General features: G+C 34.8%; 2 protein-coding genes across 4 annotated transcripts; one reads left to right on the top strand and one right to left on the bottom strand.

Moving 5' to 3' along the window:
- Positions 1-4800: 4800 nt before the first annotated feature.
- LOC140878457 (RING-H2 finger protein ATL46-like) lies at positions 4801-5754 on the bottom strand. Its single transcript, XM_073282058.1, has one exon. The coding sequence runs from the start codon at positions 5716-5718 to the stop codon at positions 4801-4803; it is 918 nt and encodes a 305-aa protein (XP_073138159.1). The 5' UTR covers positions 5719-5754.
- Positions 5755-18668: 12914 nt separating this feature from the next.
- Positions 18669-24865, top strand: LOC140885424 (nucleobase-ascorbate transporter 6-like). Of its 3 annotated transcripts, none has more exons than XM_073292381.1 (15): positions 18669-18935; positions 19061-19287; positions 20099-20196; positions 20296-20469; positions 21057-21157; positions 21563-21638; positions 21789-21848; positions 22052-22236; positions 23021-23117; positions 23369-23455; positions 23793-23851; positions 23944-24035; positions 24131-24208; positions 24301-24461; positions 24577-24865. In XM_073292381.1, exons 2-15 carry the CDS (start codon positions 19185-19187, stop codon positions 24793-24795), a joined length of 1590 nt encoding a protein of 529 aa, XP_073148482.1. In that variant the 5' UTR covers positions 18669-18935; positions 19061-19184; the 3' UTR covers positions 24796-24865. The 3 variants fall into 3 exon arrangements, with proteins under 3 accessions (XP_073148482.1, XP_073148483.1, XP_073148484.1); XM_073292382.1 differs by having other exon boundaries at positions 18669-18951; XM_073292383.1 differs by lacking the exons at positions 18669-18935; positions 19061-19287 and adding an exon at positions 19294-20001.
- Positions 24866-25640: the final 775 nt, after the last annotated feature.

Below are 25640 nucleotides of genomic sequence, written 5' to 3'. Positions count from 1 at the left end.
TCATATTTACAAGTCGAAGACTGAATCGGAACCTAAGGAGATGCTAAACTACGTTGAAGTTACTGGTTTGGAACAGAAATTCTGCAGAGCATAATTTCTGAAACAATCTGGTTTATTAAGCATAACTTTTGCATATGAACTTCGAATTGAGTGATTCTTGATTCCGTAGAAATATAAGAGAAAGGGCTACAACTTTCATGTTTATCACTTTGCCCAAAAAACAACGAATCAAGAGATATGATACTAAACTGATCGTATGATTACTAAACTGCTCCAAAATCAGTTTAGGAGCTAAACTGATTTTGTGCTCAACCAAAATTTTGTGCAGCTCTGGTATTTCAAGCATAACTCTTTCATATTAACTCCGAATTGATTGATTCTGGTGGCTTTGGAAATCTAAGATCAAGGGCTACAACTTTTGTATTCATCACTTTGCCCAAAAATCAACGAATCAAGAGATACAGAGCTAGACTGATCACATGTCTCGGAAGTTGCTAAACTACTACCTAAATTGAATTTGACCAAGAGTAGTTTACCTACTCATACTGAATACCTCTCAACTGCTACAGTGCCGAAACTGCTACAGTACCAGTTTCGCACCAAATTAGTTTACCAAGATCAGTTTAGTAAAATTCAGTTTAGCTTCAGAAAAGGTACAGAAACAGTACAAAAATATTTTAACGGCTCTATTTTTGTGTCTAACGGCTATATCACTCTTGGAGCCTATAAATACAACATCTTGGAGTTCAAACACAAGCTATTGAAGTAGATCAAAAGTATGGGCAGCCTACTTGAAGAAATCAACTAGTTGAGAGCAAAGCCCAAGGTGTGAAGAACACATCAAAATTCTTGAGCGTGAAAAGTCAAGTTCTTCACACCCAACTCACTCACATATAAAAGAGAGATGTATTCCATAGATTAGTTGAGTGAGAGTCTTTACACAAAGACGTTAAAGATTGTGTTTGTAGTCTTGACATAAAGACGTAAAACTATATGCGGATTGTGGTTGTGACCCTACAATCGAGTGTTGGCTAGGAGTTCTAAGATAGGCAATGATAATTCCTAGTCTTGGATTGGGTTTGTACAAATGACTTGTATAAATCAAAGTCTTTTAGTGGATCCTTTCGAGGAGGAAGAAGGGGTGACGTAGGAGTTGTTGAAATCTCCGCACATCCATAAACAAATCCGAGTCTCTTTATTTCTAGAATTTATTCATTGGTACTGTTTTAGATTGCATTGTTGAGGCATTTTATGTATTTGATAAAATACCTAAATGTTGCATTCAAAGTGTTTGATAAAATGCTTCAACTAAACTGTTTTCATCTATCAACTTGCTTCTTTTTAAAATGATTTACAAAATGATAAATTAGTTTCTATGAAGGATCATTTCGAGTGTTTTTCGCTTGGTTTGAAAACCAAACTCGATTTAATTCATCGGTGCTCAATATTTCAAGAACCGAGCTATTGTAGCTCAAAATGTTTTAAAAGTGTGTATATCATATTACCGTAAATTTTAGTTTTTAGTTTTGTTCTTTTCAAGATTTATAATCTTTTATTTTTTTAATTCTAACTTTTTATATTAATACCATAAGTTTTAATTTTTTTCTTTTGTTCTTTTAAAAACTTATTTATCTATTTGATTAACAACTCAATTAAGCCACAAACTAAAATTTAGCTTATTCTTATATATTTTTATATTGCCTAACATTACATAAGGTGTAAAATAAATAAAAATAAATTGTGAAAAATGAAAAAATAATTCTTTTTAGAAAATTATAATTAAAAATAAATTATGTAATCGTATTAATGGACGCATTAGTTGCGATTTAATGAAAGTGTATAAAATATTTAGGGAAAATTACTTTTTTGGTCCTATATGTTTGTCACTTTGCGATTTCGGTCCTTTATATTTTCAGATTTCAGTTTTAGTCCGCTATCTTTATTTTTTTGCAATTTTAGTCCTTTTTTCGATGTGGCGATGACGTGGCATCAATTCATTGCTGATGTGGAGCTGATGTGTACAGTGTCACGTCAACATTTTCGAAGAAAAAGGACTGAAATTGCCAAAAATCGAAACATGCAGGACTAAAACTGAAATGTGAAAACATAAAGGACCAAAATCGCAAAATGACAAACATATAGGACTAAATTTGCAATTTTCCCAAATATTTATGATATTAATATATACATTTAATATAATAAAAATAGTTCTTTTTCAATAATGATTTGAGAGTATGTGTTTAATTGTTAGACACATATTTGCTCTTGTGTCAACATAAACATATATATGATATGATTTATGTTCCTTTATTTTTATTTGAATTTTTATATAATGCTGTTTGGATTAGTCTTGTTTTTTTGTTTCCATTCTCTCACCTTTTTTATATGGGTATTTTGGGGATATTTAGGAAAATATTATCTTTTCAGGGAGTGAAAAGTAAATTTTATTATAGTAGGGATTTATTTACAATTTACCGTTTATTTATTCCTTGGCTTTTCGCTTGTTCTTGGCAAATCCAAATATGTCGATCACAAATACAATTTTTCCATATGTGTCAAAGAATAAGTGAAAATTAAAAAAATTTGGTATATTGAGTGATTGAGGAGAAAATTTAAAAACGGTGAATTTTGAACTTTTTATGTGAAATGAATGTGTGCTAAAAATGAACTCATTTTCTGAGTTCAGCACCGGGGAGATGGGTCAAATATGTCGTTCTCCTTGGCAGGGTGAGCAAATAAATACTTCACTAATTTTTATTTATTCGAACTCTTCCTCTTTTTCTTTTTTTTTTTTAAAAAAAATCCTCAATTATGTCGGATAATAGTTTCGAGCATTCTGCTTCCTTGGGTCATTAATGAGCTTACCATAAAAAATACAATGACATGGCATAATTTGTTTTCATGTCCTTATCCGCTGATATGTTTAACGATTATTTGAAGACGTCAATATCTATATTTAGCTCATATATGATAACAACTTAATAAATACAAGAGACGTCTAATGTTAAGCTGATCAAAATTTTTGGATTTTTCCCAAAAATAAACGTGATGAATCTAGATTCTAGACGTTATAAGTTACTATGATTAAAAAAAAACCCATTCCATTAGCGAATAAGATCTTATATGTCGAGTTTCATCTCTGCAATATCCCTAATTCTACAATCTAACTGGCCACCACTTTTTGTTACCGAAAGATTGTACATCATGATCCAAACCCGTGGTCCAAAGGGAGCTAGTGATGAAATGCTAGCATAAACTGTGAATATTTATTAATACATGCTGTATTTTTTTAAAAACCTTATCCTACCATATTATAAATTATAATACAACAATTTCTTAGAAAAAAATGTCATGATAAATTAATTGATGAGACTAAATTGCTTTTTTTAAAAAAATAAATTATCATGACATTTTACAAGGAATGTTTGAATATAATTTGTAACTTTGAAAATTCAAAAACCTAAATCAAATTTGAAAATCTCACTAAGCCATTTTTTAATCTACAAATCCACGTAAATTTGCAAACCGCTTGCACTCGACTTTTTTTTTTCCAACAATCTTGTATTTCTCATCGTCTTACTCTTATGTAATAAATTTTATTTCTCGTTTTTAAAATTATTTTTACATCACTTTATTCTAAGATAATATTTTCTATGTATATTATCAATTCAAAATAACTGTTTTAAATTACATTCATTTATATTTTGACATTTGTATGTTATATATAACACACGTATCGCATATGCATAATTGCTAATTTATTATTAAATATCAACATTTAAATACACATTAGAATAATTTTCGTCAGAAAACTCTATGCTAAGGGTGTTTTAGCCTTTGAGACATATATAGCAATCATTGCTATTTAGTTGCTTTGTTGTAATCTACATTGAAGCAATTCGAGCTAGAAGTTCTAGAGTATGTATTTTAGTTAAATAACCCGATTCCCAAGCCAACAAAAAAATTGTTCAAATGATCAAATATTATTTTGTCGTGGAGGTATCAAACAATGTGTTTTATTAGGGATGGCAACGGGGCGGGTCTGGGGCGGGTTTGGCTAAACCCGAGACCCGCCCCACCTCCCTTTGGACCCGCCCCGCGAACCCTGCGGGTCCAATGCGGGTTAGACTCGTTGGACCCGTCATAAATTAAATAATTTTAAATTTATTAAAATGAAAAAATAAGAAGTTTATAAATTAACAAATATCAAAAAATTTAATTTCAAATATAGATTTATAATATTTAAGACAAAGAAGAAATTATTCTCACAAGTTTAAATTTATTAAATTTTAATTAATTAATATTTATTAGATAAAAAATATTATAATAATTTATTTTTATACTAAACATATCATAATAAAACAAATTAATTTCAATCCAATAATATTATACATTCAAATTATGAATAAAATATTAATTATTTAGTATAATATTATAATTATATATTATTAATATTACATATATATTTTATATTTATATATATACATGAATATTTTAAATTTATATATATATAATACTTTGGCGGACGGGTTCCGGGGCGGGTTTGGCCAAACCCGAGACCCGCCCCGGACCCGCTTGTGGACCCGCTCCGTCGGGACGGGTTTGATGCGGGGCGGGTTTAGACCCTCCCCATTACCATCCCTATGTTTCATAATAAGTGAATTTAAGATAAAACGACAATCTCAATGAAATACTTTATTTCAAAACTCAACCTTAGAAACCCATGAACTGAATTTCATATCCTTGGATTCACCTACGTATGAACAACACTTAAAAAAAAACCATATCAAGAAAATACTTTCAAACTAAACTACTATTACTACTATTTTCTTCAAGAACAACTCCTCTTTCATCGTTTTCACCCCAAGTATTCAACGAAAGTTTGCCTTTTTTGGACCATAGCCAAATCTTGGAAACCGATAAACTATCACCACCACCTCCCCTGCCACCGATGATCCGCTTCCCATCTCCATCTTTATCACACGAATATCGATCCGCCTCGAATCGAGCCTTCACCTTCATTAGATCATCCCCATTGTCACCAACAACATACTGAAATGCACCCATTGAATAACATCTCCTTGCATCAAGATTGCCACTGCTGATAACACCTGCATCTTCCTGCTTCTTCTCATCCTGTTCCAATCCTCTGTTCGAGCCTCTCAACTTCCCAAGCCGAACCGAAAAGATCGCTTCACGGCCCTTTTCATGTTCCGAGCAAGACTCGTTCTTGATCTTACCATACATACAAGACAAATCCCATTGCTCTAAAGAGACGTTTGTGATGGAGGTTCTACACAAAGGGCATGCTGAGTTTGTCATAAGCCATGTTTCTATACAATGAATATGAAAGGCGTGGCTACAATCAGGGAGCAATTTGAGCTTGTCGCTGCTTGAGAATTCACCCAAGCAAACGGCACAATCAAATGGCTCTTTCGACCCTGTAATAATTATTTCTTTGTAGTAAAAGACTGGCAACACATCGACCAGAGATTGGTCGAGGCCCGAGTCGTGCAGCCGGAAGAGTTGCTGCAGCTGCCGTTGGAAGAGGCGCGGGGGATTGGGGGCGTCGGGGAATGATCTGTTGGAGTGGGAGACGGAAGAAAACGTGGGCCTTTTCGTGAAGCGTCGGATTACAAGCTGAAGCATGCCGAATATAAAGAAGACAATGGCAAGAATCACTACCAGCAAAAGAGTTATCGGGCTGATTCTATTCATGGATATGGAAATTCTGTTAAAGGGTTGCTTTGTTTCAAGGAAATGTAGAGATTCTTTGGTTGACGGGTTTCCTTGAAGGGACAAAGATGTTCAAGAATGAATTTTTATTTTATTTTACCTTCTAAAAAGATTGAACTTTGCGAAAGAGAGAGCAAAAAGATTCGAACTTTCGAAATAAGTTGCGAGCGTCCTACGGTTATAAGAAATTTTTATAATTTATTTATTGTGGTATTTTTTTTTCAATGTAATCTGTTATAATTATTTAAATAAATTTAGTTAACGTGACATCAAAAAATAATAATTTATATATCGACACGATTGATATGTTTGACACAATTACTAACATTTAAAAAAAAAGTTAGTGGACTTTGATTGAGAATTGATCGATCATCATAAAATAAAATAATTACAAATTATATTACCAAAAATTTAATTTCTCCTTCTGTGCCAATTTAATATTAAAATTGCAAACATTTTTGCATGACCGATCAAATTAATTGTCAGAGAAATCTATCATTGGTAAGCGTCATGATAGAACCCTTCAAAGAAACATGTTCTTGAAATCCAGTGAAAGGGAAGACTAAAAGGTTGGATTTCGTTAGACAGAATTTAAAAAGAAGTGACAAAAGTAGAAAATGAGGGAATAAAATCAGGTGACATGCCTTATTTTTTGGTATAATTATCAGACAGAAATTCAAAATAGGCTACAGAAGCAGCAATATTTGGAGGGTTGTAGGTGCAACTATCTGGCCAGAATATCAAAATTGTGCTGGGAAAAAATTGAGCCATCCTTGGTCAATCTTGGCCAGTTTTGGGAAATAATATTTTACACAAATTATACAGTTCTTTTTATTTGGAAATTTTAAAATATAGTTAGATATCAAATTAAGTGACATAAGCCTTGTAGCTCAAATTGTCTCATCTGTTCGTCAAATTGGTAGAGACTCATGTTGAGCCTTATTCTTCCATTTTGTAATAAAAAAGATATCAAATTATGTGAACAAATATATGTTAAGCTTAGTTTAATTTTTTCGATTTTATTTTGTGTTGACTAATTATAGGTTTTTAAGCATTCCCGATTATTCCAATGAATTCAATCATAAATAAATTTGATCAAATAGATTTTTGAGAATTGGAGGGCACATCGGTTAAAAATTAGTAGGATTAACATATTGGATGTGGAAAATTTTGTTTAAATTATAGTTTTGTAAAATTTATTAAATTCGTTCTTAATAAAAAAATAACAATATAAATTCGTTGAGTTGGGGAGGGGAAATCAATCCAAGAAAATTAATGGCAAAAAATAAGGAAAGAAAATGATTTGGAAGAGGAAAGTGTGAGATTAATTGAGTGGACGTAACCCACAGGCCACAAGTGTCACTTTATCGACCTATGGCGTGTCCTTCTTGTCTTTATCAATTTTGATTACTTAATTTATTATATTTTGTAGGGAGATTTTTTATGAATGAATTGTCCTAAAATTCCTAATATCCTTTTTAACTTTATTATAATTCCTTAGGCAAAAAATTCTTTACTATAACTCTCTAGGACCACCAAACTTGAATATTTTAATATTTAATTCTTGTGCTGGATTTATGCTAATCTATGCTTGAAATCTATAGGTTCTATGCTTAACTTGTAAAGGTTTTATGCTTGAATCTGGAGATTTTGTGCTCATTTGCAGTATAAAGAATTATGCGAAAAAATGATATCAGAGCCTTAGGTTAATTATTCAGACATAATATTATTCGTTAATTCATGCTTTTCTTTGTTGAGGAGAAGATTTTACAAAAAGATGACTTTAAATGAAGGTTTGAATCAAAAGGATTTTATTCATACGAAATCCTATAAACAAGTTAATCTATTCACAATAGATTACTTACAACAGGTTGCGACTAATGCTCTCAAATTTGAAGAGATAAAAAAAATGATTTCTAACTCTAAATTTTTAGAGATTACCCCAGATTCCTCTAAACTCTCCGGAGATCTTAGAGAAATTCAAAAGACGGTACAATATTACAGCAATCAGTTGTATGAAATACCTCGGCAAATTGAAGAAATCCTTAAGAAACAAGAAGAAATTCTTGGAACTCTAAAGGATCTTCAAAATAAAATTCTAAACCTAGAACATACTTCTGGTTCTAGAAAAGGAAATACAGGAGAAAGGTTACCACTCTCGTTTGGTACCGAACCTTTGTTACATCAGAAAGGTAAAACCAAAATGGTTCAAAAACCTTTAACTAATGATGACATGATGATTAATCTTATAAAAGCAGTATCAGAGAAAAACACTATCTGATGACTACTTTAGAAAGATTAAATCTCGAGGATCTACAAGATCTTGCGGATTTTTTTGCGAATCTCAAAGTTGTAGATCTAAAAATGAATTCTCCTGATGGTGAACAACCCATGGAAAATCCCCCAAGATATGTGATAAAAACAGAAGAACCACATAGTGAGTTCCATGTGGGAGAAAATTCACATCCAGCAGGAACCAGATCAAGAAGGAGTAAAATACCACTACATCAAACTCCTTATGGAAAAACTGTTTTAGACCCGATACATCCTTATGGGGTTATGTTAAACCTTGATGTTTTGGACTTCAAAAACAGAGAAGATCTTATAGATGATTGGACGTCAGCTATGAGAATTACAGCAGGGACATTAGATCTCAATAAAGAAGGATTCATTAAACTTCTAGAAATGAGTCTAATGAGATCTGTCAAGATCGCATGGGAGATGACTATGCCAGATACGAAGGAATCAATCTTAGCAGGAGAATTCCTCAGCGAGATTGGAGAAAGAATGGTCATCCTATTTAAAGCACAATTCATAGGGGTAAACTATTTCAATAATCAAGATACAGAGAAAAAGAGAAGATATACTCAAGCTCTGTATAGCCTCGAGTTACATGATATATGTTTAGTTGATGAATACATTATGTTATTCACTAAATACAGATGGAATTCGGGAGTCGAGGAAAATGTAGCTATTCAGCTATTTTTCGCAAAAATGTCAAGTTCCTGGAGAGAAATGCTGATTAAAGAATACGTTCCAGGTAATCTTGATACATTGGCAAGACGCGCGTCCTTTTTGAAAGAAAAATTGGCAGAATGGTGCCATATGGCAGCATTACAAAAGAACTACAAGAAAATAAGGGGTATAGATAAGCGTACACCTTTGTGTTGTAGAGAAAATGATCTTCCAACGATCATTGGAAACAGAACACAGGGATTTAAAAGAAAGAAATTCAAAAATAATCCCTATAATAAAAGAATGAAGAGATAATAAAAGAATGAAGAGTTCTTGGAAACCAAGAACATTTTGGTCCAAACAAAAAGCCAGATCCTATAGATCAGGTAGAAGAAGTGGACCTACAAAGAAGAAGTGGACCTACAAGAACGTCCCCAGCAACAGGCTCATCACAAAGCAGGGGAAGAACACCATCAAGAAGAACTTTCAGAAGAACTCATACAAGGGCAAGTGAAAGTTTCAAGGATTACAACTGCTGGACATGTGGAGAAAAAGGACATATATCTACAAATTGTCCAGAAAATGAGAAAAAATGAGTCAAACTCTTTGAAGCAATACCAGATATGGATGATGCGGTTTTTTTTCAAGATCTATTCCAAGTATATCAATTTGAGGATATCCACTCAGATGAAAGTATATACGAATAAGAGATATTATTTAGTCAAGAAGTTTCTGAGGATGAATCAGAATCAGAATCAGAGTAAAGAGGAGGTGTTTCGACATGAAACACATGAAAGTTTGGCTGGGTTCTTTAGTCAAACAACGATATCTCATAATATGGTTCAAAGGATTATGAGAGAAAATCCAACACTACAGAAGTACCAAGAATTTTCGGCATGACAAGTTGAAATAGTTTTAGGAAACCTAGGGCTAAGACAAAGAAGACATAATTTAATTTATAAGGTATCTAGAAGGGAAATGACGATTCTTATGGAATTAACCAGTAATCAAATTGAGATGCAGTTGATTCCCTTTGAAGAAATTCGAGAAAAATTACAGAAATTAAAAGCAGAAGTAGCAAAGACAATGTCTTGGATTCATATTGGAGCAATCCAGATTATGATCAAAGCCACTTTTAAAGAAGGAATAGATTCACTCATAGATATCGTAGTATGCGATAAAAGAATGGGAAATATACAAGATGCGGTTCTAGGAACAATCTCAGGAAATTTGTACGCAGGAAAAATTGTGGGAGTTATTTATCCAAAAATAACCTACAATTTAGCTGATAGAGATTTTAGTCGAGCCTTGACGTTGCATCAAAACTTCAAGAAAAAAAGACTAATGAAGGAAGGTAATAGGTCATATTCTATTACATATCAAATTTCATATGCTCTTTCTAACACTCACCATTCTGAATTATTTATTAGAAATGAGTTCATTGAAATTCCAGAGATATTTGGGAAAGTTGCTCATGCAATATACCCGAAAAAAATCGAGTTTCCTTTAATTCAGGAAACAGACATTCAAATTCAAGACATACCTGTTCTATACAGAGACCTTAAAATAGAACCCCGAAGATTATCTTTTCAAGGAGACCGAATGACAAGTAGGAGATGGGACAAATCTCCTATTCAAGAAATTCCACGAGAAGAAAAGGAGTTTTCTATAATAGAAAAACTTAGATCTCCAGAAGGATGGAAAGAAGTGAAAATAGTATTCGAAATTACAAGTCATCGGAATCAGTTCCCTTGTAACTCGATTTACTATTTGGAACAACAAGAAAAAGGAACTTACCAAGGAGTGATAAATATTGGAGAATTTGAAGTTCAAATATGTGGAATTCCAGGAAAAGAAATGGATTAGCTCATTCTTGGCCTAGAATTTCTGGAGGACCATAAATCATGGAAACGCCTTGAAAAAGGAATAGAGTTTATGACAAAAGAGAAGACTTGGAGGATTCAATAAAAATTCTACGAGATGGAAAACCAAGAGAATTGGATAAGGGACAATCCCTTAAACAGATTCGAAAACTCTGTTTACAAACAGAGGAAGAAGCAACTATTGAAATTAGTAAGTCATGAACATGATTTACTAGGACGCATCGAAGAAGTAGAAAGAAGTAACCATACTCTACCTTCTGAAGTCTTAGAAAAACTAAAGGTGAAAAGTCTTAATCGGATTACTGAGTTGCAACACAGTCTGTTAAAAATGGCAGGGCCATTTAGTAATCCCTTTAAAAAATGACAACACTTCCTTTTTCCATATACATTCCAATAGGAATATTGTATGAACAATATAAGGCTGAATACTTTTCAGCTTATATTGACTCGGGAGTAGAAATTTGTACAGCAAAAAGAGGAATCTTCCCTGAAGAATGTGAAGAAGAATTGCCAAAAATTGCTGGACGGGATTTCTCTAGAAGAATTTTAATTCTTTGCAAAGGAATAAAACAAGCAGAAATCCTCATGGGAGGAGAAGGTCAAACACCTTGGTACAAGGTAAAGACACCACCAATCTATTTTCATGATACAGGAGCCGATATCCTGTTAGAAAATAACTTCTTACAAATGTTTAAGAAGTACACACAAGACAATGAGTCAAGAAGACTTGTGTTCACTACAATTTGTGATCATAAAATTATCGTTCAAAGACTCAAAGTTGCTTTTTATCGACAATTGCCGATAATATTTCGCAGCCAGCGTGGTGATAAAGGACAACTTTTTCACCCAAAGATAAAAGATCCAAGAAGGTTTGGAGAAACTATGTTGAAAATAACAACAGAACAAGAACTCCAAACAGAGGATATGGAGCTTCTCAAGGTGACTCTAAATCACAGAGATATAAAGTTAGAAAATAAGGTATCCCTTGAAGATGTCAAAAAAAGGCTCAAATAAAGTTACAACGAGCATCCTTTGGCATGGTGGGATAGAAATCAACTCAAATCTAGTCTTACTCTAAAGAAAGGTAAAGAGTATGAATTCGTCAGATATAAGTCTATCCCGATGAACATAACAGATCAAAGGGATATGAGAATAATTATCAAGGAACATTTGGACCTTGGTCTAATCAAAGAAGGAGTTTCACCATATAGCAGCCTAGGATTTCTGGTCAGAAATCATGGTGAAATAAAAAGAGGGAAACCCAGGTTAGTTATTGTAAGGCCCGAGATTATTTAATTTTAATTCGAGAATATTTAATTTGAGAATTTTTGGAGTTTAGATTTAAATTCTAATATTCTTAAATTATTTAGGATTGAAATTGAATTAAAAAGAAGTTTCAAGGGTCAATTTGCAAATAGTGAAGAGATGAGGGGCCAAAGTGCAATTTTGACATTTTGAGTGGGACACTTGTCTTCACATGAATCTGAACGTGTATTGTAAGCATTTTGAATCAGAATTATCAATTCCTTCAGCCCAAAATCGAGAACATCATCTTCTACCTTGGAATTTTGTCTTCCAAGTTAAATATTTCAAGATCCGTGCATCCGAATTAAATTCCGGGCATAGTTCCGCGATCCTTGAAAGACGAGCTTCGATTTGGTGTAAGTATCTTTATGATTCAGCATATTTCGAAATTGAGATGATAAGAAACTCAGAATTTGAGTATGAATATGTGTTCTTGAGAATCTATGTGTTGTATTATCGCAATCGGGTCGAAGATTGGATGCCGTTTCTATTTCTTATGAATTTTTCAGCATGTATTTCGAAATGGTAGCTGCTGATATGCTGGTATATTGATGTATTTTGGCTGGTATATCATGTATTTGAAGTAGATATGAATGATAGATTGGTTGGATTTCAGTTTCGGCTACCGATTCCGTACCGTTATGCCGTCGGTTTGAAAAATGATTAAGTTTGAGTCTAGATTGTCTGAGCTGAGTATGATGTGAGTTCTTGCTGATGTTCTTAGACATGTTTGATGTATTTTCAGATTGAAAACAGGGGACTTCAAGTTAAGAATCACGACTTCGAAACCAATCGACGGAAGAACAAGGTTTGTGACTTGTTAGCCTTGAAGATTGGGAAGAGAATGAGCAGATTTTGATTGTGTTCTTGTTGTGCAGCTATATCAGATTTGAAGAGCTTTGAAACCAAGTTTGAAAGGTATAAGACAACCGTTGAATAAGGGCTTGTACATTCAAGAGATTTTGCTTGAATGCCCTTTCAAAACCACATACTATGTGCTTATATGTGTTGTATTTGCACATTTACTTGCTTGTTTGACTTAGCTTGTTATTAGTTGGCTTTTACTCTTATGCTTCTAGATTTTGATGCATTCATCTTGAGCCAACAACCCTTTGAGATTTGAAATGGCAGATTCGCCAAAAAAATACGGATGTTTGGATATATCTAAAGGAACCTAGGAGATAGATCAACTCCTATGGTTAGAAACTTGATATAGTATGCCAAAGTCCGGGAAAAGAGCTCAACACCACCCCGAAAGGGAGAGTAGGTGGGAGATTTGTTGTGTTCTTCTTCCCCGGGATCCCAAGAACTAATATAGAACTTGATAGCAGATTTTTAAAATCATGCATTGCAATAGATTGGTTTAATGCTTGTTGAGAGGTTTATATGAGTATTTCTTTGAACTATATGTTATGCATGATCTAGTTGTTTTATACTGGGATTCAATTCTCACCGGAGATATCCGGCTATTTCTATGTTTGTATGTGTGCATGGGAATAGATGGGGCGAGCACAGGACAAAGAAGATTGTAAGAAGAACGAGAGCAAGAGTAGCATGTGGTGAACTCGGGTTTATGCAGTAGAGTTGATGTCAACCTTTATATTTAGATCTTGTCTATGTTTTGTTATAAATACTTGCATATAAAGACTGGTATGAATGGCAAGAATAAGAACATTTGAGCATATAGATATGTATGTTGTCAAGAACAAGAGTATGTAAGATCTTGTGGGTTGTATGTCAAGTTCCATGTTTAGTTACTTGATTAGTTCATGGATTTGCATGTTTTCATCTAGATTTTGATGTTAAATTTGGACTATATATGTTTGTCAATGTTTGAGGATCAAAACAGGGACAAAGACATCATTTTTCAGCTGTTTGGAAGGCAAATCAGAGGGCCAGGCGCGCCCGCCCAGCCCAGAGGCGCGGCCGCGCCTAACCAAGGCACTTTGAGTGCCTTGGCCCGAGCCCTATGCGCGCCCGCGCCACATGAGGCGCGCCCGCGCGTCAAGGTCTACTAAAAAAAAAAAAAAAAAATTTGTTGATCTTTTGCGACGTGTTTTTGCGTCGCCAAATGTATGATTTTGCGTCGCCAAATGTCCTGTATTATTTATTTGATTTTTAAGAAGATTAATATTCTGATTGAATATTTCTTGTTATTAATCGCCCTATAAGATGAGATTAGCACCCGAGATTCCCACAGTTATTAACTACCAAGGTATTAATAAAATCCTGTAGTTTGATGGGTACTTCATATCGAGTAGAGAACACCTAATTAGTTGTGTACGAAATGTTAGAGTGTTCTCAAAATTTGATTGTAAGTCTGGATTTTACCAGATTCGAATGGAAGAAGGCAGTAAGAAATTCACAGCCTTTTCTACTCCACAAGGACACTATATTTGGGAAGTTATGCCTATGGGATTGGCTAATGCACCCCAGATATTTCAAAGAAAAATGGATAACCTTTTTTTAAAGATTATTTTAACTTTATGTTTGTTTATATTGATGATATTCTTATAGCATCAAAAAATATAGACGAATACGTTAAACACTTAGAGATTTTCTCTAAAATTTGTAAACAAGAAGGACTGGTCTTATCTGAAAAGAAAGCAGTCATAGCAACAAGGAAAATTGAATTCCTTGGTATTGAGATCGATGAAACTGGAATAATTCTACAACCCCATATTGTGGAAAAGGTAAAGAATTTTTCAGATAAACTCAAAGACATAAAACAACTCCAGAGTTTTCTTGGAGTAGTTAATTTCGCAGGGATGTTAATTAACAACCTAGCAATGTACAGAAAGATGTTCAGTCCTTTGTTAAAAAAGGATGCTAGGTTTATATGGACCGAAGACCATACTCAAGGGGTAAACCAATTAAATGAGATATGTAAGAATCTCCCAAAAATGGCTATACCCGAAGATGAAGATGATCTGGTTTTATTTACAGATGTTAGTGACGATTGGTGGGCAGCAGTGCTTACCAAGATCACTACGGATGGAGAAATACCATGCAGATACTGTAGCGGTCTTTTTTCAGAATCAGAGGCCATCAGATGGTATATCAACGAAAAGGAATTTTATGCAGTTAAAAGGGCTTTCGAAAAATGACCATTATTTTTACTTTCTAAAAAATTCACGCTAAAGGTTGATAACACCCAGGTAAAAGTTTTCTTAAAAAATAAGATTGAAACTAAACCTGAGAAAGCTAGGTTATTAAGATGGCAAGCATTATGTCAAAATTATATTTTTGATATTGTTATTATTAAATCTCATGAAAATATTCTTGCAGATTTCTTAACAAGAGATGGAAGGCAGTGACGTGGATTCCATCATGAAAATGCAGAGGCATCTCAGGGAACACCTTGGGTTGCTTCAAACCGAGTTCAACCAGTTATCCATTAATGCTGAAATGGCCGGCAGGTTACAACAAGCTGATCGGATCAAAGTATCTAATCGAATTACAGGATGTATGCAAACTCAAACACAACTATGGGCTGCTATTCAAGGGCCAATTATGAAGGCCATAGAGAAACCATTGGTTTCTCATAAACAAGATATGCTAAAACCATTGGTTTTACAAAAACAAGAAATACAACCACCGGTTGGAAAACAAGATGTTGAGGAAACTCAAGAAACAAGTGCTAATCTATCATCAGCTTTTGATGATCTAAATGAAGCAACAATTGATGAGGATTCTTCATCAAGTCAATCCTCCGCCTCTGGGGTAAAAGAGGAAGAGATCAATCTTAGGCCCAACACTAACAAGGGCAAATCTAAGATCGATACTAATCCAGCTATTATTTCTCCATTTCAGGTTTATCAACAGAGGTGGGAGAAATTAAGTACAAGAAGTGAAATTAACCCTAACACTTGCAGGGTTGATGTTGCAGGGATATATCCAAGGGTATGGCTAAAAAACAATGTCAATCCTAAGGATGTAAAGCTTTGGTATGAATTTGGAGCCTTGGCCTCAGTTTATACAACGTCACCAAGCTTCCCGGAGATATCACAGTTACCCAAATGGATTCAGGAAGCAGTTCAAGAAACATGGGCAAATAATGACCATTTGTCCAGAGGAGATGTGCTTGAATTATATTTCTTTAGTGTAGCTCCATAACCAACAGGGAAAGGATCACACGAACCCTTTCATTTCATCAAGCTAAGGAGACCTGACATGAATAATCAAAGATTCATTAAGGACCCTATTCCTGAGAAAATACCATTAGTGTCCACTTTTGGAGAAAATAAAATCTCAACCAGAAGGGCATGGGGTATTTGGGTTTGTCTCACCGAGATGGACAAGGTCAAGTTTTCGTTCAAATTTTATCAGAATTCTGTGAACGGATCATTTCTGTTAAACACAATGACAGGAAAAACTACGGCTTTTGCGGAAGAACTCTTCGAAAAAAAGAGAAACTTTTTATGGAACAACAAGCTGCCGGGGAGTAAAGAGACTCGCCAAAATTTTTGTAACATGGCTCATATCGAAAGATGGTCAGAGAACATCTGCCCAGAGTGTCCCAACCAGAAGGAGCCAGAATTCGGAAAAAACTTCAGACCCCGAACGGATCGAAAAGATTTTTCCGAGACAAGCAAAGGTGGACAAGGACCACCAAAGATGTGTTTTCACAGGGGCCTACTTCAAAAGCAAAAGATGCCCCGACAACAATAAAACAGTCATGTGAGGAGAATAAAGCCAAAAGAAAGTGGCAGACATGTGATTCCTCCACTAGTAAAAGATGCCATCAATAATGACATAAAAAATACAAGACAACTGTCTCCTCCACTAGTAAAAGATGCCATCAATAATGGCATAAAGAAATAGAAGATAGCTGTAAGATTCCCTGAAATTTCTCGGTGAAACGAGTGGAACCTCAGCTATAAATACAAGCGTTCAAGGAAGCTGAAGATGTCGATCATTCCCTTCAGTTTTCTTACAAATAAATTGTTGTAATATTTCTCTCTCTATTGTATTAAGTGTTCTTTATGTATTACAAGAACAAGGCTACTATGAGTAGCTAAACAAGTTGTCTTCTCCTCTTCAAAGGAGTTTATTTATGTAATAATATCATGTCTGAATAATTTCTTTAAAGCCTCTTGTTCTTTCATGCTCATATTTTATAATTAAATTTATATACCATACGCCTTAAGGTAGAAAACGAATTAAGGCTGTGCTGGGTGTCGTTGAAGGAAATTGTGCAGAAACCATCTGTTGCGACTGCGTGGTTGTAGTGTGAGGAGCTTCGTAAAACTCGGCAGGTATGACCCGACGACATTTTGGTCAAAGAGGTATTTAAATTTATTTCATCTTACGGAAGCATGTTGGACCCTAATTTGGAGTATATCGGCTGAAAACCTTGCATAACTGATAGTTTTGCATGGCCGGGACTGGTTCGATAGGTTAACAATGCCACGTATAAAGGATTAGTTGCTAAATAATATTTAATTCAAGGAAACCACTCGGGAGTTGAAATAAAGAAAATTGTGGTTAGGGAGTTAAGATAAAGTTTAAAGGGTTGGTAGGGATTTTTAAATCATTTACCCATTTTTTATTTTATGCATCATCATCATATCAATATATCATTTACACATTTCATTTATTTTTATCACTCGAATTTATTTCTTCAATAAGCTTTTAATATATAATATTTGTTCTTCTTTTTCTTTTGAGAAAAAGATAGTGTTTGTTCTTGTTAGTCTTTGTATACATGTATTTCGTATTTCCATGTAAAATCTGATAACAATGAATGTTTTTAGGGTCATTATATAATTTTTCATATATAGTTCAATGAAATGTTAGATGCATGGTGAGAGATATTAGGTTACACATAATTAAATTGACGGTGGTATAATGGTAATTCTAGTATGAAAGTGATGAAATTCAAGAAAAATAAAACATGTAACAATTATTCAGATATACAAACATGTGCTCAACCAATAATATTGTTGGAGAGGCCTCTAATGGGGTGTCCAAGTTGGTGGAGTAGGTGAACTCTTGACCATAGGTCAGGAGTTCGATTCTCCTTGCCAACACCTTCTTGGACTAACCTGTCACACAGGGCTTGCCTAGTGTGATTTACCTGACTGGCGTAGTTTGCAGGTTATTGCGTTAGTCCGAGGTTTACCCAGAGCGCACCGAAAAATAGCGGCTGCGGGTTTCCACGTCACAAAAAAAAAAAATATATATTGTTGGAGAGTATGCTGAGTCAAACTAATTACTGATGGTATGACATTGCCATAGGATGCAAATATAATTTGTTTGATTACGGCTAATTTAAAGATCAAATAAAATATTTTTTTGTTGGAAGAAGATCAAATAAATTAGGGGTAATTGCATACATTACCCTTGTGAAATATCGAACTTGCTAAAAACCTCCTATAAAAAAATAATGATCTGCTACCTCCTTGTGTTTTTTAATGCACATATCTCCCCGTGTTTTCAAAATTTGAGCACATAACCCCTTGTCCGTACGTATTTTCAGGGGTATTTGTGCACAAAATTTGAAAACACAAGGCGCTTATAATCATAGGGGTTTTTTTTTTAAATCTCATGATTTCATAGGGATAGTATAATAATCCCAATAAATTAAAAATAATCCCAATAAATTAACCATAGGCATCAAATTTTATTTAATGTAAACTTTTTTTGAAATTAATTTTACTTTCACACTACTCTCCTATGTGCTGGTTAGAGATAAGCATGTGAACCCACTTCACCAAATCAAAGTTAATGGCAGAAATTTCGCAGTTTTGGCAAATGATAATACGTCACGTATGCATGTCTTGTGGCAGAAGCACCCATCAAGTTATTTATTGATTCAATAAAGGAGCAAATAATGTATTTGTGGAACTATCTCTTGTACTGATAAGTGTCACACACTTCAAAAAATAAATATTAAATTGCTCTTCCTCCCGAACTTGCTACACGTATTTGTTTCTGTTACATTGTCATTTTCTTTCTTCTTGATACCTATGATTATGCCGATTGTTTCGGTTTCTTGTGCGTGTTTTGGTACGTACTAGGAAAACGTCGGAGTTGTGAGTTTGCCTTGTTGTGGTAGGTAACATTACATGTGAGTGGTTGTGCTGTTGTTATCTGCTCCTGCTGCTTGTTTGAGCTTCTTTCTCGAGTGATATCTTCTGGGGTTCTCATAATTTTTGCTTTTTCTTTCATTTATGCAGTATTTTCGAAGATTTTTGATATGGGTTGTTGCGGATTGTGGGGCTTTTGCGTTTTCCTGCGCTAGATTTCTCTTGAAACGTCGTGGACAGTGTTATTCTGTAGAGGAGAGAAAGAGGGCAAGAAATGGCAGGTGGAGCAGCACCAAAGGCAGATGAGCCGGCGCCACACCCACCAAAAGATCAGCTTCCGAATGTTTCTTATTGCATTACCAGCCCTCCTCCATGGCGTCAGTCTCTATTGAATTTGTTACTCTTATTGCTGTTTTTAGTATATTCTTTCGTAATTTATTCTTCTGATGTTTGGTATAAAGTGATTGAGGAATCATTCAGATAGATATGTGTTGATCTTATATGTGTTGATCTTTCTCACCTTTTTGACCTTTTGGCTGGACTAATAATTTTTTTCAGCTTTCCATCTCTTTTACCGTCTTTATTAGGGTAGTATACACTTGTGCCAAATATTTTATAGGTTTTGGTAGAAAGTATTAGTCAATATGTTGGTGGAGCCTGGAATTGGCAATCTATACTATTCTGGTCGTATTGTAAGCATTTTCTATTGCCTGGTCAATTAGTAACTTACTTGGTTTGATTCTCGTGAAATCTATGTATCTACCTTTTTCTTGCTCTCTCTGAGGTTTTTTCCTGCCCTTTCGGATGATTGGAGGCTATCTTTTTCAATTAACCCTTTTCGCGGTTCAAACTTTCCTTCCATTTGCTTTAGAGTGGAATATTATATGCTTGAACTATAATCACTTTTGAACTGGTGCTTGCACTTACCATAATCATCACATTTTTATGCTGGATGTTTATCAAGGTTTAGCAGTACTGGGTTTAGTATGCTTTTCAGTCAATTTCAATTCCTGGTTATAGTATAGTACCATGAAGAAGCATTGGTCAAGAATATCCTGGCCGTTTTATGTGGATTTATTACATTTAGGATGGTAAATCATTTATTTATTGTCTTCACTTTTGAACAAAATGCTTCTATAAATGCTTTTGGAGATGATTTTTTTACAGTGTGAGGTTCCCGTTTTGCAGCTGAGGCCATCCTTCTTGGATTTCAACATTATATAGTTATGCTTGGCACAACAGTCATCATACCCACCGCACTGGTTCCGCAAATGGGGGGAAGAAATGTGTGTCATCAGAGTGGTTATATGACTTTAATCATTTTAAGTTTCTTCCTATTTGTTTTTATGCTTGTTATTTGCTTATGCATTCTAGCATTTCTTCAGGAAGAGAAAGCCAAGGTTATCCAGACTTCGTTGTTTGTTGCTGGGTTAAATACTCTGTTACAAACAACTTTTGGCACCAGATTACCAGCTGTAATGGGAGGTTCATATACCTTTGTCGCACCTACAATATCCATAATCTTGTCTGGTAGATGGAGCGACCCAGATCCCATATCGGTTTGTACAATTGAATTATTTGTTTTGTACCTTCTGAATCTTGTGGGGGGCACATTGACCCTTGTGCTGTGGTACTTGCCTTCTTTTTTTCATAAACTTTACAAGCATCAGGCAGTTTTATCAATTATGGCACTTTAATACCGTGTTTGGATTCAGGATCTGTTGAGAATGGAAAGTAAGCATAATCAATCAAAATTGTTTTGCATAAAATTTTTGTTAAAGTGAAGCTGCTCTTCTTGTTCTTGTTCTGTCCTTTTTTTTTTTTTTGGGGGCAGGGGTGGGTGGGGGGGGGGGGGGGGGGCGGTTTGGGGTGGTGTTAAGAATGGTTTACATATAAATGGATATATGAGACAAAAATGTCAAAATGCAATTAGCTATGGAATGCTGAATACTTGTGGAACCAAATTCTTCAAGATTACTTTACAGCCAAACAGAGGAGGATGTTTTTCTTTGACGTAGTTCTAGACCCAAACATGCTAAGGCTTGCTATATTCCTCGACAGACAGAATTCAAAGAGGAATTGTACAAACTAGCATTATTTTCTTTTTACAAAAGTTTTTCTGATATTTATTTGAATTATCATGCAGAAGTTTAAAAAGATAATGCGGGCCACCCAGGGTGCATTTATTATTGCCTCCACCGTTCAAATCGTTCTTGGTTTCAGTGGTCTTTGGCGAAATGTTGCCAGGTTATAGCTATGTTACATAATTTATATACCTATCCTGACGCAATTGATCCATTCTTGAGCTAAACTGCCCTTTCAAAACTTTCTACCTGAAGACACGGTGAATTTTTTAGAAAATGAAAATCAAGTAAAAACTTCATCCTTGATCTTTTAACTCAAGGTAGTTTACTTGTATGCATAACTTAGTCTTAAGTTAGATTAGCTCCATCAGGCAAATGCTGTCATAGTTTCGTAGCTGACTGATCTGTCACAAAGTACCTTGCCTGACTTCATTTTAGCTAATATGATTTCCCATGAAACCGATGATAACTAGATGCCTATTTGTGATATACACAATTCACATTCCAAGGGCTTCTCAGTCACAACAGTGCATCAATTGTTACTAATCTAATGCGTCTAAAATGGCAGGTTTCTGAGCCCACTTTCAGCTGTTCCTTTGGTGGCTCTTGCTGGTTTTGGCCTCTATGAGTTTGGTTTCCCCGGGGTATATGCTAGCCTATATTTGGTTACACCCCCTCCCCCCCTCCCTGCTCTTTTGCGTGTGTTTGTGTTTGTGTTTGTGTACGTTACATCTGTGTTTCATTACTTTTTGTCATCAACGGTTGGGATTTAATGTACTTAATTGGTGGTTTAGGTTGCCAACTGTGTCGAGATAGGGTTGCCGCAGCTCATAATTTTGGTTCTCTTTTCTCAGGTAACAGTTCAAATTGCAACTTTAGTTGATGTTTAGTTTCCTAATATGAATAGTCCAATTCCACTTACGACTACTTTGATAAAGTTCACTGTTTAGGCCCCACAAATCTTCTGGCTAAAACTATCTGCACAAAATTAGTCTTACTTCCTGTTACAGTATGTTTGGTGTAATTTGCCATAAAAAACTTTTCTTTGTTATTCCAGTATTTGGTCCATTTCGTACATCCGGGAAAGAATATTGTGGACCGCTTTGCAGTTTTATTTTCAGTGACAATTGTGTGGATTTATGCACATATATTAACTGTGGGGGGTGCCTACAATGGAAAGCCCACAAAGACCCAAACGAGCTGTAGAACCGACCGTGCTGGACTAATCAGTGCTGCTCCATGGTATGTCGAGACCTCCTAGATGATGGTTACTGTTTCTGTTGTGCATGTGTCCCACTTTAGTTTGTGAAAGTATGTGTTCATAAACTGATTTCCCATCAAATTAAATAATGTCACCTGTATAAAAATTTAAATATTTTATGCTCGTTTTGGATTTCACGACATAAAATTACAAATTTTAATTAAAAAATCAATTTGATGTCTTGTAACTATTTTACCAACGAATAAAACGATGTTATCTGATAATAAAAGTGCGGAATGATGTAGCCAATTATACATGCTACATTGAAATTGCTTGATCTTTTGTCGTGTAATCTCCCATGCATTTGCTAAATGAAATATGTGGGGAATGCTGGCTGTTGTTGTTCACTCTTTTCTGACCTGCCATAATGAATTTCCCACTTGGATTGATACTTCCGTATGAAATTGCAGATCCTTTTACCTGAACATAGATAATGTGGATTGTCTCTTAGTTTCATGAGTCAATAGGAGATCCACTAGACTTCAGAGTTTATAGAATAATTAAACAGTTTATAAATAATCTTTGAATTTCAGATTGATATAACCATATAGATCTCATCACTGATGGTCTATGCTCTAGATGTATACCATCAAACTCATGCATGACAAGTATCAGGCCATGGCCAACAGCTCTAGGATTCTTAATGTGGCATTGGATTCAGATGCTATGAAAAATGCATTTTGGAAAAAATATTCGAGTGTTACTGCCACAAATGATGATTGGCGGCAATGAAATGTGATGACCATGACTGGCTTGTGTATGCAGGATAAGAGTTCCATATCCCTTTCAATGGGGAGCACCTTCATTTGATGCTGGTGAAGCATTTGCCATGATTATGACTGCATTTGTTGCTCTTGTAGAGGTTCGATTTCTTCTCCTTTATCTGCTAATTATTGACATCCATATATTTCTTCTCCTTTATCTGCTAATTATTGACATCCATATCTATTTCTTTCATTCGGATTGTAAAGAGATTGAATGACTTCACCTCTGCTTTTCGTATATGTTCTTACCTTTTGAATGGGAGGCGTATTATTTTTCACTCCCATGTTATCTCCTGAAAGGCGATAGCAAAGTACATTATTCTTCACTGTTTTCCAATGTTAAATGCAGTCCACCGGTGGATTTATTGCTGTGTCCAGATATGCAAGCGCAACCCCTTTACCCCCATCTATTCTCAGCCGTGGTGTAGGATGGCAGGTAAAAAACAGCATTCTAGTATCTCAACTGAAACGGCATCATTAGTCTTTTCTTGTCAACAACATTTGAAATGATGTGTAACTGAACCGCTTACAGTGAATATCAAAATTTACTGTGATATCAAAATGTTCATCAAGTGATTAAGATAAGTAATCGGCATCTAACATCCAAACAGTCTCAGTTTTGATTGTGAGAACTTTGGAACGAGCTCTGTTATACAGTTTAACTGATTACTTTCAGGATTATAACGATCAATATAAAATCTTCACTATATGCTATGTGGATAAATATGTCCTTAAATGTTGAATAAAACCAGGGTTTGTCTTGACGATTGCAGGGCATTGCAATCTTGCTATCTGGTGTGTTTGGAACTGCAAATGGGTCTTCTGTATCAATGTAAGCCACTTGCAGTTGATCTCTTCGGGATTTTCGATTTAACAAGTTTCAGACTCAACTTGTGATACAACCTCTATTCCCTCCATATGCAGTGAGAATGCTGGCCTGTTAGCGCTGACACGTGTTGGAAGTCGAAGAGTAGTGCAGATATCTGCTATATTCATGCTTTTCTTTTCTGTTCTTGGTAAAGTTCGTCGACATCTTTTTTCAAAGTTTAAATGCACTTTTCTTCTAAATCTATCCCTTCTCTAGGCTAAGCTATAATTGATCCTCTTGCAGGAAAATTTGGAGCAGTCTTTGCTTCTATACCAACACCCATCTTCGCCGCTTTGTACTGCCTCTTTTTTGCCTATGTTGGTATGCATATATTATCCCACAGAGTGCTCCGAGATGACTCCTTACCCTAACTAGTACATGCAGTAAATGCAAATTCATAATTCTTGTCACAGGTGCCGCTGGTTTAAGTTTTCTCCAGTTCTGTAACCTCAACAGTTTCCGGACCAAATTCATACTAGGCTTCTCTATTTATCTGGGCTTGTCTGTTCCCCAGTACTTCAAGGAGTACACTGCCATCAACACATATGGTCCCGTTCACACATCCGGTCGATGGGTATGAACGAGCACCGAGCTCCTGAATAATTCCTATCACACATATATTTTGTCATAGGAAAATGCTTGTTTTTCACCCTTTTAACAACTGTTTTCTTGTTCTAATCATGCTCCAGTTCAACGATATCGTGAACGTTCCGTTTTCGTCGAAACCTTTTGTGGCTGGTATTCTTGCATACTTCTTGGACAACACGTTACACAAGAAGGATGGGCAGATAAGGAAAGATAGGGGCAAGAATTGGTGGGACAAATTCCGTACGTTCAAGTCCGATGTAAGAAGCGAGGAATTCTATTCACTTCCCTTCCGTCTTAACAAATATTTCCCGTCTGTGTGATTTTATTTATGTGTTTCAAAACGTCCATCTTCCTTGTTCCTTTGGTAGTGTTCTGTAAGAAATTAGAAAATTTACTCTTTTCTTTTTAACAAATGAGTTTCTGTCTAGCAAAATTAAAACGGAAATTGACATGTATATGCTCGTGTATATAATATTTATCAGCAATATAATCTGATTTTTATGAATATTTTTAAACATCATATCCAAAGTTTTAGAATCGATTGTGTCTCATGTTGGTAACACTGACAGGACGATTTGCAAGAATAAAGAGTTTTTAAAAAACAAATCTTAAGATCTAAAAACACGTGGGACAAATGACAATGTGTACAGCTAGTTGAGGAAGATTTATTTTTTTAGAAAAGAAAAGTTTACCCTCTTATGAGTAAATTTTTGTGACAAATTTTTTTATCCGATTCGATTAAAAAAAAAAGTGTTGGAATTATTGAAAATCTTGCAAAATACTCAATTAATACATACTATACCGTGATGACGCGGATTGAATGATTATTTCGTGTTTCAATTAATGAGGTCCATTAAATTAAAATTAATTAATTAAAATAATATAAAAAGCTCTTGGTAAAGGGTATGGCCGCCACGTCATTCTAACTCACTTTGTCTATGGATAGAGATATTTATCCGTAAATTTTATTACTTTTTATCGAGATTATGTTTTATTTTCCGAAATCTGTGTTTGACATGTAAATAAAAAGGAATTTAGATTTAAAACGAAGTTTAAAATCGATTGACTAATAGGCTGCGTTTACTTGCCATGATAAATGAAGGATAACATAGATAATGCCAACTAATTCTATGTTTACTTGCAAAATTAAAAAATAGTATAAATC

This window comes from Henckelia pumila, chromosome 2 (assembly GCF_033568475.1).
Source record: "Henckelia pumila isolate YLH828 chromosome 2, ASM3356847v2, whole genome shotgun sequence".
In the NCBI taxonomy this organism is placed as follows: Eukaryota; Viridiplantae; Streptophyta; class Magnoliopsida; order Lamiales; family Gesneriaceae; genus Henckelia; species Henckelia pumila.
The sequence above is the reverse complement of the archived record's forward strand: the minus strand, read 5'-3'. Positions and strand labels throughout refer to the sequence as shown.